The sequence below is a fragment of the Dama dama genome, chromosome 6 (genome assembly GCF_033118175.1).
Source record: "Dama dama isolate Ldn47 chromosome 6, ASM3311817v1, whole genome shotgun sequence".
NCBI lineage: Eukaryota > Metazoa > Chordata > Mammalia > Artiodactyla > Cervidae > Dama > Dama dama.
In genome coordinates, this window is record NC_083686.1 from 46,820,816 (window position 1) to 46,841,191 (window position 20,376).

Below are 20,376 nucleotides of genomic sequence, written 5' to 3' on the forward strand. Positions count from 1 at the left end.
CTTTGGCAGTTCGGAAACACATGCTACTGTAACTCCGTTCTTCAGGCCCTGTACTTCTGCCGGCCGTTCCGGGAGAATGTGCTGGCATACAAGGCCCAGCAAAAAAAGAAAGAGAACTTGTTGACATGCCTGGCAGATCTTTTCCACAGCATCGCCACACAGAAGAAGAAGGTCGGCGTGATCCCACCAAAGAAGTTCATTTCGAGGCTGAGAAAAGAAAATGGTGAGTAGCATGGAGACGAATGTGTTTCAGTTAAGGAGAATCAACAGGTCTGTGTAACCTCAAAATGAATCCCCCCCCCCCTTTTTTTTAATGGAAAAATAGTATGGCCAATTACTCAAATATCTGGTTTTAAATAAAAGATATTTCTTCTTTTCCACCCAGTATATAAAGCAAAATTGGATAAAAAAAAAATACTTAAAAATTCTGATTGGAACTTCCTTAGTGGTTCAGTGGTTAATACTCCACGCTGCCAATGCAGGGGGTGTGGGTTCAATCTCTGGCCAGGGAATTAAGATCCCACATGCCACATGGCCAAAAAAAAAAAAAAAGGTAATTTATCATTTCAAAATGGAATGATATTTTTATTTGCTCCACATTAGGAGGACTTTTTTTTGGGTAGGATCATTATAAGAGTAAAAATTGCCCAAGGCAGGACACTGACTGGAATAAATAGGTTGATGAAATAATTGAATAAAATAGTACTGTCTTATAAACTTGTCATAAGTGATTAAACTAAATGCACACTATCTAATTAGAGCCTCTGCTGTTTTAAAAATAATACCCCGGATTTTTATATGTCTAAAAGAGTTGAAGGATATCAAATTGATATTTTTCTATAATAAAAATGTCCTGCTGTCACTTGATTTTCTTCCTTTTTTTTCCTGTATCTGGTTTTTTTTGGGAGACGTGGTGGTAGAGACGAGGTTATACCAGAAGTTTTGCATGGGTGAATTTATGACTATAGAAATATTTGATATGGCAACTTGTGTTTAGCCTAGATTTCAGCCGTGTTGCAACAGACTTGCACAGTTAATAAGATGTTTGTTTTATAAAGTCTCATTTAATTTGATTGCTGTCTTTTGAAGTTGTAGTTTATACAGACCAGAATAAAAATAATCTGAGAAGGAAGCAGAACCCTCCCAAGTCTCCCTTGTGAACATGATTAATAATGAAGTTTCACAGCTGCATTCATCTCTTGATTGTTTGTCCTTATGGCAGGGAGCAGCAGTGGGGCTGCTGGAATCTTCTGTATCTGGTTTCAGAATGCTATCAGATAGATACATTCTCGTATATATCTCTCGTCTCCCTTATGTGTTTCATTTAAGCTGCTTCCAGGCTGGTTCAGAGTTTAATATGGTCTTTGGGAAGAGACCCCGTCACTCTGGATAGATTACAAAGTGAATAATTGATCATTGGTGGTCATATTATATTAAATATTGATATTTTATCAAGGAGCTCAAGTATTTCCTGTTCTTTTCTTTTTTTGTAGAGCAAATACAAATGTTTGTAGCTGTATATATATATGATGACTTTACAGAGGGAGATTGGGAAAATTTAGTTCTTGGTGGTAAAAAGTAGAAGTGAACAAAAAATATTTTAAAAAACTTATCCATTGAAGTTGCAAGATAGAGGTGAATATATCCCATACATGTCCACTCTTTCGATATAAAAATTGAAACGTGGTTTGTAAAATTAAGCATTTCCTTTGCTTTTCAAGAGCCAGAGACTGAAATAACAACCCTCTCCTTTCCAGATCTCTTTGATAACTACATGCAGCAGGACGCCCACGAATTTTTAAATTATTTGCTAAACACTATTGCGGACATCCTGCAGGAAGAGAAGAAACAGGAGAAACAAAATGGAAAGTTAAAAAATGGCAACATGAATGAACCTGCGGAGAATAATAAACCAGAACTCACCTGGGTCCATGAGATTTTTCAGGGAACGCTCACCAATGAAACTCGATGCTTGAACTGTGAAACTGTAAGCGTCACGAGGGCGTTCATGTAACTTGCTTGTGCATATTTGTGCGTGAGCTGTGTTGTGCATGAGGGCAGTGTGACATCTTAGCACCCAGCAGTTCTCTGCCTGGTACATAAATTGCTCTGTTTATATGTGTGAGCCTCAGATGCAAACTTTGGAAGCTTGTCTCCATCTAAGATATCTCAGCCAGTGGAAGTAGAGTGATGAGGGAAAAATCTCAAAAACTTAGATCGCTATGCAGCATGGGCTAATTTGAGGGTCTAAAGGTTGAACTATTGAATTGGACTTCTGCCAGTTAGCTTGAAAAGATTTGGGCCACGAGGAAGTCACGTGTGACTTAGACCATTTCCTTGGCATAAAGGGAATCGGCTGTGCTACGGTGAACTTGAACTCAGAAGACAGGCCTGACTTCTGATCCTCCAGCAGTTAGCTGGGTGTCTGGGATGAATCTCTGGCAGCGGTGTTGCAGGGCCTGGAGTCTGGCACACGGTGGGCACTTAGTGTTGAATTTGAAGACGTTTTCCGGAGGGTGATTCACGAGGTCACGTTGGCTTCGTATGTTTGATTTAACTCTGTGAGTGGCCTCATGATGTGGTAGATAAAGCCCAACTCTAGGGCCAGGCTGCCAGGTTTGGAGCTGTGGGACCTCATCTGTAAACTGGAGGTGATGAGACTGCTTATCTCCTAGGGTTGCTGGTTGTTGGTTTAGGTGCAAAGTCGTGTCCGACTCTTGTGACCCCATGAACTGTAGCCCACCAGGCTCCTCTGTCCATAGGATTTTCCAGGCAAGAACACTAGAGCAGGTTGCCATTTCCTTTTCCAGGGGATCGTCCCAACCCTGGACTCGAACCTAGGTCTCCTGCCCTGCACGCAGATTGTCTACCGACTGAGCTACCAGGGAAGCCCCAGGGTTGCTGGGAGGATTAAACAAGTTAACTCTTGGAAAGCACTTAAAGACTATGCTTGGCACATACCAGCCAAGTATGCAGTAAAAATCAGCTTTTATTATTTATTATTTTAACTACTAACAATATAGAGAGTATGGGCTCATTTGGGGTCTCAAAGTTTAACACTATGAAAAATTCTGAAGGATTGTGCATTTCTAGGGGAGAGAATGACTTTCAGCAGATTCTGCAAGGGGACTAGGACCCAGAAATAGTTAAGAAATGTGAACTTAAGCGGGAGGCTTTTTCTTTTTTGGCAGTCTTCTATCTTTTTAAACAAGTTTTGAAGCATTCTGATACGTTCATTGTAGAAATAATTAGAAAACATAGCTAAGCAAAAAGAGACTAAAAGTTACCAGTAAATCTCCACTAGAGATGATAAATTTGTAACATTTTCTAAAAATTGTGATCATGTTAGCCCAGAGATAACCACTTAAACATTTTAACATTTTGAGATATATCCTGCCAAAACATTTTCTACACATATTGATCTATCTAGAGATCTCTCCTCCCTCCCTTTTTCCTTCTGTTCCTTTATATTTTATATTCCATTAAAATTCAATGGAATATAGAAGTAGAATGTGTAATAAATTCATATGTGTATTACTTGGGGTCAATGATTGTTAGCACACTGACGCGTCTTGATCATCTTTCCTGTCATATCCCCCTTCACTGAACCAGTCTGTTTTTAAGGATGTCCCAGGTAACATCATTTCTCATTTCTTCATTACTTTGCTATAAATCTCTGAAAGATAATAAAAGGTAAGAAAAAAAAATTTTTTTAAAAACATTAGTACAATACCATTATCACACCTAAAAATGATTCCTTTAGATCGTTATTCACTCAGTGTTCAAGTTTCTCTATGTCTTTTTTTTTTTTTTTTTAAACAGCTAGTTAATTCAAATCTGGATCCAAACATGATCCATACATAGTCCATATTTTCTTTGGGAGAGTTTGTATACATTTTGAATGTTTGGTAGAACTCAGAACTTACCTTTACATCCTTAAAACATATAGTTCAGTTTGCCTTGTTTTAGATCCCTATATGAATGAAATCATACAATATGTGTTCTTTTGCATCCTATTTTTTTTCCTCACTAACCCTTGTGAGATTTATTGTTGTTGTTACATGGTGTTTTAGTTCATTCATTCTCATTGTCCTATGTTAGTATTTATACAACTCTATTAATTTTTATGATACAAGCTATTTATTTGAGATTTACTTCTTAATATTTGCTTTCTATTGAATTAATTATTGCCTGAAAAGATCACAATTCATGAATCCATTTTACTGCTGACGGATATTTAGTTGTTTTCAATTTGGGGCAACTATGAGCAATGAACATTCTAACATATAATCTAGTATACATAAATTTAGTTTCTTTAGGATATATGCACAGAAGTAAATTTGTTAGGGCATTAGGTGTGCTTATCATTAAATTCCTTTGAAAATATCGAATTCCCACCTGGTGTATAAGTATTCTCATTTCTCCACATTCTTGTCTATACCCACTATTCTCAGATATCTTCACTTTGGTAATGTAGTGGCTGTATAGACAAGTATCCTTTTATTCAATAAATACCTTTTTGTCTTTTTCACATGTACTAGGTAAAGATATAGACACTGAGGATGCAGTGAGACCTTTGCCTTTCTCGAAGTTTGAGCATGAATGATAGACATAACAAAATGAATAATGAGTTTTGTAATTATGATTGCAAAATTCTGTGAAGGAGGACAGAGTGTTCTGTGAGCTTTGATACAGGAATCAGAACAATGGGTCATCACATCTCTTCATTTAGTCAGGTAACCTTCCCCAGATTGTACGGCTGGCCTAATCCTTTTGGTTATCTTTGAAATGAACACAGTTACTAAATCTATCTTGTGATTCTCTGCATGGATTTTCAGAAAGGCTCAGATAGGCTCAGTCACATTTGTAATTTCTTTTTTTGTCTAAGAACAAGTCAGTTAATCCCAGCAAATACAAAGATTGCACCCCCAGACAACTGTATTGCAGAAGCTATTACTGAGCCTGTTAGTTCATGGAGGGTTATTGTGGATCAGAAGCCTGTGCCCAAAGATTCCTCCAAAACTTTCGTATCATACCATAGTGTTTATTTCAGTGGGATTCCAATCATTCCAACCATTTATACTTCATTTGCGGAAAACAATGAGACTGTGTCTTTGTGGAGGATGGTGCGCTTTGAAAAACCTGAATCTTTTTCCCCCACCACAATTTTATTTTTTAATTTATTATTTAAATGGAGGATAATTGCTTTGCCCTACAACAATGTGAATCAGTCATAATTATATATATCTCTCCTCCTTCTTGAGCCTCCCATCCCTCTCCCATCCCACCCCTCTACATCATAGAGCGCCAGACTGGGCTTCCTGTGTTGTATAGTAATAATTAGATTTGTGGCAAGAGTTGTTTTTTTCCCCCCCTCTGGAGTTACTTGGATAATCACCTCCATTTTCTTAGAGACTTTAACTGGTTGGGATCCTAGGAGTCACCTAATCCTTTCTCGCCCTGTGTCCAAGTCCCTCCAGTAACGTCCTAGCCAGTTGGTCACCAGCATCTGCTGGATTCTGTCCAGCGATAGGGAACCCAATCTCCCCTGGCGACACCTTCCATTTTTAGAAAGCTCTGATTGTTAGAAAGCCATCTACTTTCTAAGAAAATACATAGTCTGCAGGCTTTTTCATTGTTGTTATTGTAGAATGTTGAGAACTTAGTGTAAAAGACCTTAAGTTTTCCTTCCCAGGGTGAGAGATACAGGGCTCCATTTGAGTACTGACCTCTGCCCAGGGCAAGCAGCCTTTTCAGAGTGCTTCCGGCAGAATTGCCAAGGCCATTAGTGAGTGCTCACAGTGGGATTAAACTGCACTGGATCTGGAGCAGCAAATTGGCCCCTGGGGGAGCCTCGCTATTTGGGCGGCCTCAGCTGGTAGTTCCTCCAATTGTGCAAAAACCTTTTGTGCCAGTCTTCATGGTTTCAGACAACAATGATTTTTGTCTTTTTCTGGGTCTCACCCTTTGTAAATGTTGCCTGGGATTGCAGTGCAGATGTCAAGGGAAAAGTATGGAGAACAGCCGGTTTTCATTCTGCAGTAGAACTGGGGAGACAATTTTAAGGGGCTCATCCTGTGCCGAATTTTCCAGATGACCTTGACCAAGGTACTTTAGAATTGAGGCATGGGATTTGCCAGTCTAGCCCCAGCGCTCCCTCGGTTATCCTCTGCTCGGATCACAAGATTTGCTGTACCCGTTGGAGCTTAATTTTGTTGTTGTTAATTTTCTCCCCTTTCTGTTTAATCCGAGTTTTTGCTTTGCAAATTTGTGGTTTTCATAGCTTCTCAGTGGCTTTAACGCATTTATATCTGTTGCTAGAGCCAAAAGTTTGTCTGAAGAGCTGCTTTATTAAGTACCAATTTTAGGCTCCTTCTTGCTTTGTTTGCCAAGGTTAAAATGGATTCCGTAGAGCTTCTGAGCCCTGTACAGAGGAGCAGTGGGGGGTGGGCACGTGGTCGCTGAGTAATGGCTCTGGGTTCCTGGGATTCAGGGGGGCTGTCATTGCCACTTTTCCTGAGCCCACCTCCTTGGCATCGCCTCTGAGCCAGTTTTCAGTTACTAGCAGAACAGCATGGAGCTGCCACCTGGTCACCTTTGCTTGCTAAGCCCAGCAAAGGCTGTTGGGAATTTAGAAGCACACTTGAGTAGGATTTTAATTACTCAGGAACTTAGCAAAGCTCGTGATTTTTTATGTATGCCCTGTATATTAATTTGTTCTATTAATTTGTAATTAAAAAGAAAAGCAAGTAGGATCTCTTCCAGTCTTTTAAAATTAGTTGCTGAGGAAGTCCATGCCCAGAATGAGGAGGGAAGAAAGGAGAATAAGATGTAGCCTGTACCTACTGAGAGTATTGGAGTCTTAGCGATATATATGTTTCCTTGGAGACAAGCTGTGTTTTCACTTAGACCGGAATGAGATTCTACTGTGTGGGAAGAAAATGGTTTTATTTTCTGGCAGTTTCCTGGGAAGAGAGAAAAGGGGGAAATTGCTTGATCACTCACTGCTTTTGATTGTGTCAGTCTGAGACAGGGAGAGGGAGAGAGGAAAATCCACGTGGAAGAGTTAGTGCCGTGTTTTGACATCCCTGGCCTGGCTAACCCACCTGAGCAGCACTTGTTCACTCTTAATTCTGGAAGCAGTTTGCACTGGGAATTGAGAAAGTTACTTTCTCCAGTCCTTTAATTAGATTTGTACCTTTCTTCCCTCTCCCTAGAATAATTAAGTAGAGGAAAAGATTTGCATTTAACGGGAGACAGTGTTTCTTTGTTTTTATCCCCCTTTAAGCACAAGAACTTTAGTAGAACTATCTAAATTATGTGTGAATTTCAGTTGGCTAGAATCCTTTTATTATCTCTCAAAGAAGGGCATTTTGAGTTTTTAAAAAGTTTTACTGATTAAAAATAATACCCATGAATTATGTTTTTAAAAATCAGGCACAAGAATGTATAAACAGTAAATCATCCATAATTCTGCCACCCAGATGCCACTGTTGGCATTTAGATATCTTTTCATTTGTTCAGCCTTTTGTTCAGTTATGTATTCATTTATTTAGTGAATATTAATATTAATCTATTAAATAAAGGAAATTATTTTAGTACTAGAGATATAGCAGTTAAAGCAAACAGAAAAGACAGTACCTGCTCTTTTATTTACTAACGTACACATTTAAAGCTATACTTTTTCCTTTTAGCACTGGTTACTTTTTCCTTTTAGCATGCAACCAATGCTGGTTGCATCTCTCAAATCCGGATATGTTTTCTTTGTCAGTAGCTCAAAATAGTTTCTAATTTCTCTTGTGTCTTTTTTTCCTTTTACTCATGTATTACTTAGAAGTATGTTGTTTAATTTTCAAACACGTGGTGTTTTCCCAGGTTTCTTAATGTTTTCCAATTTCATTCTGTTTTGGTTAAGGAATATATTCTGTATGATTTCAGTCTTTTAAAATGTATTGTAACATGTTTTGGATCCTAACACAATGTCTGTCTTGGTAAATGTACTTGAAAACAGGGTGTCTCAACCCTAGAACTGTTAACCGTCTGGATCCGGTGTTTCTTGGTTGTGGGGTACTGCTCTGAGCATGGTTAGCTGCATCCCTGCTCTGAGCATGGTTAGCTGCATCCCTGGCTTCCACCTACTGGATGCTGATAGCACCCCCAAAGATGTGACAGCAAAGATGTCACTCAGCTCAATTCAGTTCAGTCGCTTCGGAAAAAGATGTCTCTAGACATGGCCAAATATTCCCCGAAAGGCAAAATTTCCCTTGTTAAGAACCATTGAGTCGAAAATGATTTGTATTTTGTAGTGATTGGGTATAATATTCTATAATCATCAGTAAGTCATGGCAATTGGTAGAGTTATTCAGATTGTCTGTGTTTTTCTTAACTCCTCCCCTCCCCCCGCCAACCCTGGTTTTATGTAATTTGTTGAGAAAGGAATGTTAAAATATCTAACCATAATGTGGGATTGTCTTATTTCTCCCTCTAATCCTGTCAGTTTTTGCTTCATGAATTTTTTTTACTTTTTAAAAACAAATTTGTTGAAGTACAGTTTATGTACCATAAAATTTATCTATTCAGTGCAAAAAAGATATATATATATTTTTTTTTTGGTGATTTGCTGGATTGTGCAACTATGACCATAATCCAGTTTTAAAACATTTCTATCACACCAATAAGATCCTTTGTATTGAGCAGCATCAAGAATGGGAATGTAATATCATCTTGTGGGATTATATCAACTTCTGTCTTTAGATATTTACCTTTTTTGAACACTTCATATAATTAGAATCATACAAATGCGGTCTTTGTTGTCTGATTTCTTTCACTTACATAACATTTTTGTAGTTCATCTGTGTTATAGTAAGTGGTTCATTCTTTTTTTTTTTCTTGGTGAAGTGTTCCAGCTTCATATATTTTTGAGACTTTGCTACAAGGAACTAGGGCTTCCCTAGTAGCTCAGCTGGTAAAGAACCCGCCTGCAATGCAGGAGACCCCGGTTTATTGCTGGGTCAGGAAGATCCCCTGGAGAAGGGATAAGCTACTCACTCCAGTATTCTTAGGCTTCCCTGGTGGCCCAGCTGGTAAAGAATCTGCAATGTAGGAGACCTGGGTTCGACCCCTGAGTTGGGAAGATTCCCTGGAGAAGGGAAAGGCTACCCACTCCAGTATTCTGGCCTGGAGAATTCCAAGGAGTGTATAGTTTTTGGGGTTGCAAAGACTCGGACACGACTGAGCAACTTTCACTTTCACTTTCACACTTCTATGAAGGACTTCCATATTTTTAATTATGTTTTTCTAGTAAATTGACCCAATTATTAGGAAATAGCTTTTTTACTTATAATTTTGTCTAAAACTTATTTTCTTATATTAAGTAGCCCACTATATATGCATGTTAACTGTTTATGTAGTATATCTTTTCTACCCATTTATTTTTAGCTTATCTGTTTCTTTATTTTTAAAGTATAGCTCTTGTGGACAGTATATAACTGGTCTTGCTTTTAAAAAAAAAATCCAACTTAAAACTTTCACTTGAAAAAAGTGTTTAATTATTAACATGGTTGGGTTTGATGCTCCATTTAATTATTTTCTATTTTTCCTCCTGAGCTCTATTCCTCCTCCTATGATTTTTTTTTTCTTTCCCCTTTTTGGATTATTTGTGCATGTATATATATGTATTATATTTAATAATTCCATTTTAATTTTTCTCTTAGTGTATCTTTGGAGAGTATAGTATACTTTTCACAGTCCACTTAAAGTTATTAGGTTGGTGCAAATGTAATTGCAGTTTTGGACCATGAATTTTAAGTAATTATAACTAGGCTCAAACATATTTTTATTAATCAAAATAGGAGCCATTACAATCAACACATTTTTGCCAATGAGAAATAAGTTTGTTTATTCCTTTAGCATAAAAGTCCGTGCTTTGGGATTTGACGAACTCTTGGAAAGCATTTTCTGCCTCCTGCTGGTTGTGGGAGTGTTTTCCCTGCAAACGTGGTGGAGATGCTTGAAGAAGTGGTAGTCGATTGGCAAGAAGTCAGGTGAATGTGGCGGGTGAGGCACGCCTTTGTAGCCCAGTCCGTTCAGCTTTCGGCGTGTTGGCTGTGCGATGTGCGGTCGGGCGTTGTCGTGGGGAAGTCGGGCCCTTCCTGCTGACCGGTGCTGGCTGCAGGTGCTGCAGTGGTCAGTTCATCTCATCGATTTGCTGAGCACGCTTCTCAGGTGTGATGGTTCACTGGGGCTCAGAGAGCTGTAGTGGACCAGTCAGCAGACCACCAAACAGTGACCACGACTTTTTTTGGTGCAGGCTTGGCTTTGGGAGTGCTCTGGAGCTTCTCCTCAGTCCAGCCAGTTATTGTATAAAATCCTCTTTTTGTCCAGTGTCACAATCCAATCAAGAAATGGTTCGTTGTAGTTGCGTAGAATAAGAAAAGATGACACTTGAAAACGACAATTTTTTTTGATTTGCAGTCATCTCATGAGGCACTCAGGGCTTCCCTGGTGGCTGAGATGGTAAAGAATCAGCTGCAGTGCAGGAGACCCAGGTTCGATTCGTGGGTCAGGAAGATCCCCTGGAGGAGGGAATGGCAACCCACTCCACTGTTCTTGCCTGGAGAATCCCTTGGACAGAGGAGCCTGGCAGGCTACAGTCCATGGGGTCGCAGAGAGTCAGGTATGACCGAGTGACTAACACATGAAACGTTCACTTATCAAGCTTATTCACCTTTCCAATTTGCTTCAAATGCCGAACAGCCGTAGAACTGATCAACGCTGAGTTCTTTGGCAACTTCTGTAATTGTAAGAGGATCAGCTTCGATGATGTCTCTCAGTTTCCAATGATTGGTCACTGCACTGCTTGTCTTCAAGGCTCTCGTCTCCTTTGCAAAACTTCTTGACCCACCACTGCACTGTACGCCCCTTAGCTGTTCCGTGTTGATGTTGGAAGTTAATCTCTGCTGCTTTATGACCCATTTTGAACTCAAATAAGAAAATCTCTTGAATTTGCTTTTTGTCTAATGTCATTTCCATTGTCTAAAATAAATATAAAATGAAGAGCAAGTAATAAATTATTAGCAAAAAACAAAGTGAGAAATGTGTTTTAAAATGATGTATAACAAAAAAAAAGATATATAACATAACCACATTTATTTAAAATGTATTCCATTATCAGGTGGCAAATATCAACATTGCAAAACCGCAATTACTTTTGCGCCAACCTAATACTAACGTTACATTTCGCGTAAAACATAGTTAACTTATAAGTGTGTAGGTGCCTATTCCTTCCACCCCAACCTTCCTTGTCTTTTATGCTGTAATTATATGTATTACATTTACACATATTATAACCCCCACAAGACAAATCACAATTCCCATTTTTGATGCTTTTCATTTTTTCTTGACGATCTGGATTTCCATCTGGTAACTTTTCCTTTTGGTTTAAAGAATTTCCTTTAACCTCTCTTGTGGTGCAGTTCTGTTAATAATGAATTCTGTTCATTTTTTTGTCTTCCTTCTTGAAGGATATATTAATCAGATACAGGAATTCTGTTCTGATAGTTTTTCCTTTAGCACACTAAAGAAGTTCAGTGTCTTCTGGCCCTTGAATTTTTGATGAGAGACCAGCTTCTAGTGAAATCATTCTCTGATAATGTGTCATTTTGGGGGGGAAAAAAAAAATTGTTTATAGTGGGATCTCCATTCCCCAACCAGGATTTGAACCCAGGCCACAGTCATGAAAGCCCGGAATTCCAATCACTAGATCACTAGAATTCCAATCATTAGATCACTAGAATTCCAATCACTAGATCATCCTTAGAACTCCCTGTAACGCGTCATTTCTCTCTGCATGTCTTTAAGATTTGCTTTTTCACCTTTGGCTTTCAACAGTTTGACCTTGGCTGGCCTTCTTTGTATTTATCCTGTTTGATTCTTATTGAGTATCTTCAAGCTATAAATGTATGTCTCTCACTGAATTTAGGGAATGTTCAGCCATTATTTTTCAAATAGTTTTTCTGCCCTATCCTCTCTCCTCCCCTTCTGGGACTCCCATTAGTTTATGATACTTTCTAACAGGTTTATTGACTATCTATTAATTTTTATTTCAATCTTTTTTCTTCCTTTATTATTCTCATTGGATAATTTCCATTGTTCTGTCTTCAAATCCACTGATCTCTCTCCAGATCTCTGTTAATTCCGACAGTGTATTAATTTTTTAGTTCTGGAATTTCCATTTGATTCTTTTTTTGTTTCTATTTCTCTGCTGTCTTATGTTTTGGTTCACTGTGAATATATTATATTTCACTTTATTGAAGATAGTTCCAATAGCTTCTTTAGAATCATTGTTTCTTGAAACTTCCAACATCTGGGGCATCCCAGGATTGGTCTCAGTTATTTCCTTTTATTTAAGGATATTTTCCATTTCCTGATTCTTCTCATAAGTTTGGATCGTATCTAGGACACTGAGAATGCTAAGTTTGAGAGTCTCTGGGTTCTGCTGTTTTTATCCAGGGAGTTGCTTTAGTTTCAGCAGGTAGCTGTGTTGGCTGGACTCAAGCTGCAGACCCTGTCTCGCAGGCAGGAGCCTGACCCTTGGGCCAGCCCTCTTGTCTCCAGCCATGGTGCTGAGAGTGTGCTCTGCGTGAGCCTGGCTCGGGGGTCAGCCAGAAGTGCAGGCAGACGGAATTGGGAATACCTCCTCAGATTTTTTCCCTTCCCAATGGACACGGTTTCCCAGGTTGGTTTTTCTGACTCCTAAACCAGAAAGATTGTATTTTCCCCCCATGAATCCTCAGCTAAAGGCTGTGAAACCATGAATTCATTCTTTGCAGCTCTTTCTCCTCCAAGTGTGGACCACCCATCTGCCTGTCTTCTTTCTTCTCCATTGCTTTATCTGAGTTTGTAGTGTTCTGGAGGAGTGCTAGAAGACAGGATCTTAGTCATCACTGAAGCCAGGCTTTCAAACTTTCATTTTAGTAAGGGGGAAGCTGACAATAAATGAATAAAAATAAAAAGTATATACAGACATACCTTGGAGGTATTACGAGTTTGGTTCCAGACCACGGCAATTATTTTACAATATTACAAAGAGGCAAGTCACACAAATTTTTTGGTTTCCCAGTGCATGTGAAAGTTATTTTTACACTCTATTGTAGTCTTTTAAGTGTACAATAGCATTGCATCTAAAAAATGTATATACCTTAATTAAAAAACACTTAAATCTAAAAAATGTTAATCATCATTTGAACCTTCAGTAAGCCATAGTACTAACATCAAAGATCACTGATTTCAGATCACCATAAGACATAATAATAATGAAAAAATTTTTAATGTTGCAAAAATTACCAAAATGTGACACAGAGACAGGAAGTGAGCAAGTACTGTTACCGATAGACTTGCTTGACACACAGCTGCCACAAATCTTCAAATTATAAAAAACACACTATCTGCCAAGTGCAATGAAAGGACGAATGCCTGTCATGTTAGGCAGTGCTGTTGGTTATTTGTTGCTTTGTTACAGACTTCCCCAAAACTCTGAGGCTTAAATCAACTCTGATTTTTTTTTCACTATGATTCTGCAACCTTGGGAGGGTGGGGAGTTTCCTGATCCAGCTGGCCTTGCCCAAACCTGTGCGCCTGCATCTCAGCTGTCTCACACATGTATCCACAGGCTGGTGGGGGTTGAGCTGTAGTCTGGGCTTGGCCAGGACACCTTCGTGAGAACCACTGTCCTCTCTGGGCTCGCATCTTCCTCGGGGGAGCAGTCACTGGGCAGCAGTCACTGGGCCAGCGGGGTTACCTTTCTCATGGTGATGGCGGAAGTGCAGGAGGGGCGTCCCGTAATTCACGTAATATTATGTCCCCAATGTAGTAACCCATTCCCAACTTTTTGACCATTTTAGGCCATTTAAAATATTTTGCCCCTCCGGGATTTGTTGAGTACTGACTTCTTAAAGCACTTTACAGGTATTAGTTTATTTCATTCTCATAACAACCTTATGAAATAGATACTCTTACTGGTCCCACTTTACAGATGAGGAAACTGAGGTACAGAGCCGCCTAAAGTCGCCCACTGTGAGTAGCAGAGACAGGATATGGAGCTGGGCAACTGTCAGCACCCATTCTTCAGTGTGCTAATAAAAGTAGGAAGGATTGTGTCCACATCTCTGAATGTTGGAGTACTGGCTCCTAGGATAGTTGTTACATTTATAGGCGTATTATTTTTGTCTGCTGTCAGGTGACCGGGCATCTTAAAGTTGCTGCTGGGCTAGTTTGCCCCTCCTACTCCAAGACGGTGAAATGCTAGGCTAGCTGGTGAACTTCGTTAAGTACAGACCCAGAAGTGGTGTGGTGTTAGCTGTGCAGGCTGAGAAACAGTCAGGACTGATGATCGACTTGGCCAGCACAGGAGACATAGGAGATATGGGTTCAGTCCCTGGGTCGGGAAGATCCTCTGGAGGAAGGCATGGCAACCCACTCCAGTATTCTCACCTGGAAGGTTAGGACAGAGGAGCCTGGCAGGTTCCAGTCCATGGGATCACAAAGAGTCAGACATGACTGAAGTGACTTAGCAAGCAAAGCAGCCTAAGCTCCAGGTCTGGGTGGTACCCCAGACAGCAGCGGGCGTTCTGCAGAAGGGCACTTGCTGGGCCAGAGGACAGCTGTGTGTGCAGGTGGGTGACCCTCCGGCCCATAGCACTTTCAGCTCCCCGGCCCCACATGCAGTTTGAATGAGGAGGCACCAGAGGAAGGGAGTGATTTCAGGGCACTGGCAGAAGTGCAGACAGCTTAATGGAGGGCAGTCATCTGAGCAGTACGTTTATAAGGCTCTTGTCATTTTTCTATTTCCATTGTTAACCATTCTGCCAGGCTGAGCTGTGAGGATACCTGTCTGATATTTCTTGCTTTGAAACAGTGGGGGAAAGGAAAGGTCAGGAAGAGAAATCTGGTTGAGTTATAATTGTGGAAAGCCTAAGTCAAAGCTGGGATACAGGTAAGGCTAAACTAAGAATTTAGAGTTTTCTCTTGTTTGGGATTGTTTTCAAGGTTAACCCGTTGCCAGTGAATATACAAAGTCACACCAGCCTTTAACTGCAGTTACGGGTTTTGGTCCCCTGCAAGTATTCAGAATTACACCTGCTTGTCTGTTATGTACTTTATGCCTAATGGTTTTTCCTTTTTCGCTCAGGTTAGCAGCAAAGATGAAGATTTTCTTGACCTGTCTGTTGATGTGGAGCAGAACACGTCTATTACCCACTGTCTAAGGTAACCTCATGAATTCTGACTGTGGTCTGAGTTTTTGATGAGGCTAGTAAGTCATGGAGGAAAATTTCCTGTATTTCTTCAGGAGATAATCTTCCTTTCTGTTAAACCAGTGTAATCCTATTATTTTCTATTTCTTCTTTCCCGAGAGAGATTAGAAATAAGTATATGTTGTCTAGAGAAGAGTCCTGCTGAGGAGCGAGGGGATCAAGTGGAAGTCATTAGTCATTAAGTTTAAAAAATAAGGTTTTAATCTTTAATACAGATGTGTGCTTTGGGCCCTCATCTGCCTCTCCACACACACAGACACACCCCATCACAGTCACACAATTAAGTTGAAAAATGCTACGGATGCCTACCATTCCTTTCTTTTTCTAACCTAATCTAGTCTTTGATTTTAAAAATTATGCGCCTTTGAACTGAGAACCGATGAGGGCATTGCCTTTCCTCCATCTTGCAGCATTGTGTAGAGCTCATTCTTGGAAGAAGGCTTCCTCCTAATTAGGGTTGGGGGAGGTAAGTTTCCCTGAGTGTAAGTAACACACATCCAGGGTTCCTGCAGATACTGTGTTTTGACTTGTGGTTGAAAACATGCTCAGAGTTGGTTTGTTGCTGTTCAGTTGCTAAGTTGTGTCTGATTCTTTGTGACCCCATAGACTGGAGCACGCCTGGCTTCCCTGTCCTTCAGCTATCTCCCATAGTTTGTTCAAATTATGTCCTTGAGTCGGTGGTGCTGTATAATCATCTCATCTTCTGTTGCCCCCTTCTCCTGCCCTCAATCTTTGCCAGCATCAGGGCCTTTTCCAATGAGTCGACTCTTTGCATCAGGTGGCCAGAGTATTAGAGCTTCAGCATCAGTCCTTCCAGTGAATATCTATGGTTGATTTCCTTTAGGAGTGACTGGTTGGATGATCTTGCAGTCCAAAGGACTCTCAAGCATCTTCCCAACACCACAATCGATGCCGAAAGCATTGATTCTTCGGCACTCAGCCTTCTTTATGGTCTAACTCTTAACATCGTATATGACTACTGGAAAAACTATAGCTTTGACTATACGGACCTTTGTTGGCAAAGTGATGACTCTGCTTTTTAATACTCTGTGGAGACACAATTCACTGTCCTGTCCCCGTTGCTTTCTCCTCGTTTTAACTTACAATCAGCCCTGCTCTTCTGGACACTGGAGGTCAAGGCTGAGCATCAGGTGTGTATCTCATGGCGCTGACCGTCTAGTGGGAATGCACAGACAGGAATCAGTGCTTTGAAGGACATTAAATGTGTCTAGAGAGTGCCTGGTATTGGGGGTGCCAGGACAGACCAGGTGGTCTGGGTGGCCCTTCCCATTGCTTAGGAGGCCTCATCAGCTCAGGGCACTGTTGGTTTTATTTATCTATTTTAAACATGTATTCTATTTAAGTGTAGTTGATTTGCAGTGTGGTAATCTCTGCTGTACCGCAGGGTGACCCAGTTATACATATATATGCATTCTTTCTTGCTTTGTCACAGGATATTGAATACAGTTCCCTGTGCTGTATAGTAGGAGCTTATTCATCCATTCTGTATATAATGGATGCATCTGCTGACCCCAAACTCCCAACCCTCCACCCCTGCCCACACCCCGCAGCAACCACAAGCCTGTTATTCTCTGTGTCTATGAGTGTTTCGTAAATAAGTTCGTTTGTGTCACATTTAAGATTCCAGACGTTAGTGATACCACATGGCGTTTGTCTTTGTCTTTCAGGCCCTGTTGATCTTTATCAGTGGGCATCGTGTGACAGAATTGTTCTATCAGGAGTTCAGGTTACTCAGAACTCTTTAGATTAAAGGGACTTGCTGTGGCCATCGACTATTAGAAAGTCATTTTTCGTGGCAGAGGCACCAGCTCCAACCTGGCAGAGCATCCCGGTTTGTCTGGGTGTCATGTATTGTGTGAGCTGGGGGCTGGTTACTCTCGAATTCCCAGGAGACTGAGCCTTCCCTGTTCCCACCAAGTTACCTCAGCACCTCCTGCTGGTCTGGCATTTCATCCCTTGTCTCCAGATGCCTTGGGTCCAGGTCTCCAGGACACATTATGGTCTCTGTTTGCAAAGCATTTTGCAGGCCAGGATAGCTTTTTTTTTTTTTCCTTCTTACTGGTTCTGTTTTTGGCATCGGCTTTTTATATTCCTGTGAAAAGAAGCCAGTTTTGATTTCCTCAGGGTTTTGTGATCATAAGGAGTCAAAAAAGCTATAAAGTTATGCCAGAGCTGGTCATAGATGAGGGAACAGAAGAAAGGATATTACCTGCCCCTTCTACTTGGAGAAGGGGAGCTAGGAGGCTGACTGCTTCCCCTCCCTTCTGAGAAATTCATGGGCTGTTCAAGAAGGCAGCTGGCAGAGACCAGCCTTTTGAGACCATCGGGGAGCCTTTTTATAGACAAATGTAACCCAGAACTAAGTCCCCCTACTTTTTTTTCTGGAGGAAATATATCCATTGGCAATGCATACCTGATGAAGGCAGGCTAGAGACATTTGGAGGCCTTAAAGCGGGGATGGATAGGTACAGAATAGCCTCAGAATACATTTTAAACAACATCAGATTCTCATCTGATTGTCCAGGCTGATATTCCTGAAGGGCCTGCCCTTCCCCCTTAGTACATCATCCTGAAGATAGACGCTGGCTGACTTACCTGGCCCTGCCTTCATCGATGCCTCAGAGCTCACCTCCCCAGCAGAGAGGAGCCTGCCAGCCGTGGCTGCTCACCACTGAGCATTCTGGGGTGGGGGTGGCGGCCTCCCAGCCTCTCCCAGAGGAGCAGAGCGCAGGAGAGAGTCCCAGGAATAAATGATGCCAGCTGGTCCGTTAGCTTGTTCTATTTGAGACAGAAGAGAAGGAATGATGATGATCTTTTTTGGCCCCTTTCATGGCTTAATGTGGTTTGCGTTCTTGAGGATTTGTTTTTCAAACTAGAATTGAGTTTTCTTCTTTAACATCATGCCTGCATATCTCTTCTGGTGTGATATCATTTATTTTGATATTGAGAAAAGTTAAAAATCAAGCTAAAATTGTAGGATTTAAATGTAAGATCTCTGCCACCTTCTTCCAGAAGGTGATCAATTACGACGTGTTTTCAGTGAACTTTTGTCCCAGAGAAATGATGATATCAATAGTGGTCAATTCAGGAAACAGGTCTAGAGAAGCCATTAAAGCCGTATTGTAGCTGAGCTATACTTCTAACATTTCACATCTCAGCACTGTGTCTTAGGCAGGCAGAGCGAGCCATCTGCATCATAGGAGGATACTGAGAAATTTCTTTTTTTTTGAAAAGTTCAGGGATGGCTGCAGGCAAAAACTTAAAATGCGTGTTTATCTTGCCCCCCTGACCTTCTGGGCATTTTTTGTCTTTCACTTCAGGGCCTTAGTCCCTCCCAGGGGCTCCCACACAGAAACATACCTTTCTCCTCAAAGTGCTCCATGCTCTGACACCACTCTCCCCTTCCTCTGTCCTCCTCTTATTAAAAATGCCCATTCTGCCAGGGCTAGGGAGGTCAGCCTTTTTTAGTTCTCCCAAAGCTCTATTTTAAAGTTACTCTTCCTTTTTAAAAAAATGTCTTTTCATTTTGGAAACTTCTCTGTGCCAAGTTTATATGCATCTCTATCACAAGTCTGTTGCCATATGCTTATCTGTCAGTGTCTCTGTTTATCTGACTTGTGTCTTAGTTTTGGCTATTTCTGATACATGGTATTTGCTAATATCTGACACGTCTTTCTTGTGGATTTCTTTTCTTTAACCTTTTAACACTTGAGTCAGTAGTTTTCAAACTTTGGTGCATATCAGAATCATCTGGGGAAGTTGGTAAAAGTGGAGGCCTAGGTGATATTTAACTTCTGTGAGCCTGGGCATCTACTGTTCCTTAATTTTCCAGATGGTTGTGATACTGCCAGAGTTTGAGAACCACCGCCCTAGATCTTTGCTGCTCAAGCAGGGGTCTGCGGGCTAGTGCCATGGACATTACCTGGGTCATTGGTAGGGCAGAAGCTCTGGTCTCCTTCAAGAATGAGTGCTCGAGTCAGAGCCTGCACTTGGACACGCTTTCCAGGTGACTCCCACACATGTATGAACATGTCATATTTGCGAAGCACTGGGGACAGTGGCTGTCAGCCCACAGAGCTTTAAGAACAATGGTGCCTCTAGTTCTTGGAGACGTTCTCATGTAACTTGGCTTGGAACAGAGTGATGGGGGATTGAGATTGTTTTGAAAGCTCCCCTGGTGATTCTGATGAGCAGCGGAGTGAACCACGGCTGTAGACTCTAGAACAAAGCTTCCTAGCTTATATGCCATGGAAGGTGGGTTACAGGTGTGTGTAGACCCCCTCAACTGCCAGGCAGAGCCTGGAGCTGCAGGCAAAGCAGCCATGTGAGTGTACCCCAGCTCCTTTCTGTGTGGCGCGGCCGTGTGAGTGAACCCCAGCTCCTTTCTGCATGGCGCGGCCGTGTGAGTGAACCCCAGCTCCTTTCTGCATGGCGCGGCCGTGTGAGTGTACCCCAGCTCCTTTCTGCATGGTGCGGCCGTGTGAGTGAACCCCAGCTCCTTTCTGCATGGCGCGGCCGTGTGAGTGAACCCCAGGTCCTTTCTGCATGGCGCGGCCGTGTGAGTGAACCCCAGCTCCTTTCTACGTGGCGCGGCCGTGTCAGTGAACCCCAGCTCCTTTCTGCATGGCGCGGCCATGTGAGTGAACCCCAGCTCCTTTCTGCGTGGCGCGGCCGTGTGAGTGAACCCCAGGTCCTTTCTGCGTGGTGCGGCCGTGTGAGTGAACCCCAGCTCCTTTCTGCATGGCGTGGCCATGTGAGTGAACCCCAGCTCCTTTCTACGTGGTGCGGCCATGTGAGTGAACCCCAGCTCCTTTCTGCATGGTGCGGCCATGTGAGTGAACCCCAGCTCCTTTCTGCGTGGCGCGGCCGTGTGAGTGTACCCCAGCTCCTTTCTGCGTGGTGCGGCCATGTGAGTGAACCCCAGCTCCTTTCTGCGTGGCGCGGCCGTGTGAGTGAACCCCAGCTCCTTTCTGCATGGCGCGGCCATGTGAGTGAACCCCAGCTCCTTTCTGCATGGCGCGGCCGTGTGAGTGAACCCCAGGTC

At 41.7% G+C, this 20,376-nt stretch overlaps 1 protein-coding gene across 1 annotated transcript in view; it reads left to right on the forward strand.

Annotated features, from left to right (window-relative positions):
• Positions 1-20,376, forward strand: part of USP46 (ubiquitin specific peptidase 46) — a 68,653-nt gene that overhangs the window by 28,648 nt on the left and 19,629 nt on the right. The window contains exons 3-5 of the mRNA XM_061145977.1: positions 10-223; positions 1,758-1,987; positions 15,188-15,264. Of these exons, the coding sequence (XP_061001960.1) occupies positions 10-223; positions 1,758-1,987; positions 15,188-15,264 (521 nt within the window). The remainder of the gene's footprint in view (positions 1-9; positions 224-1,757; positions 1,988-15,187; positions 15,265-20,376) is intronic.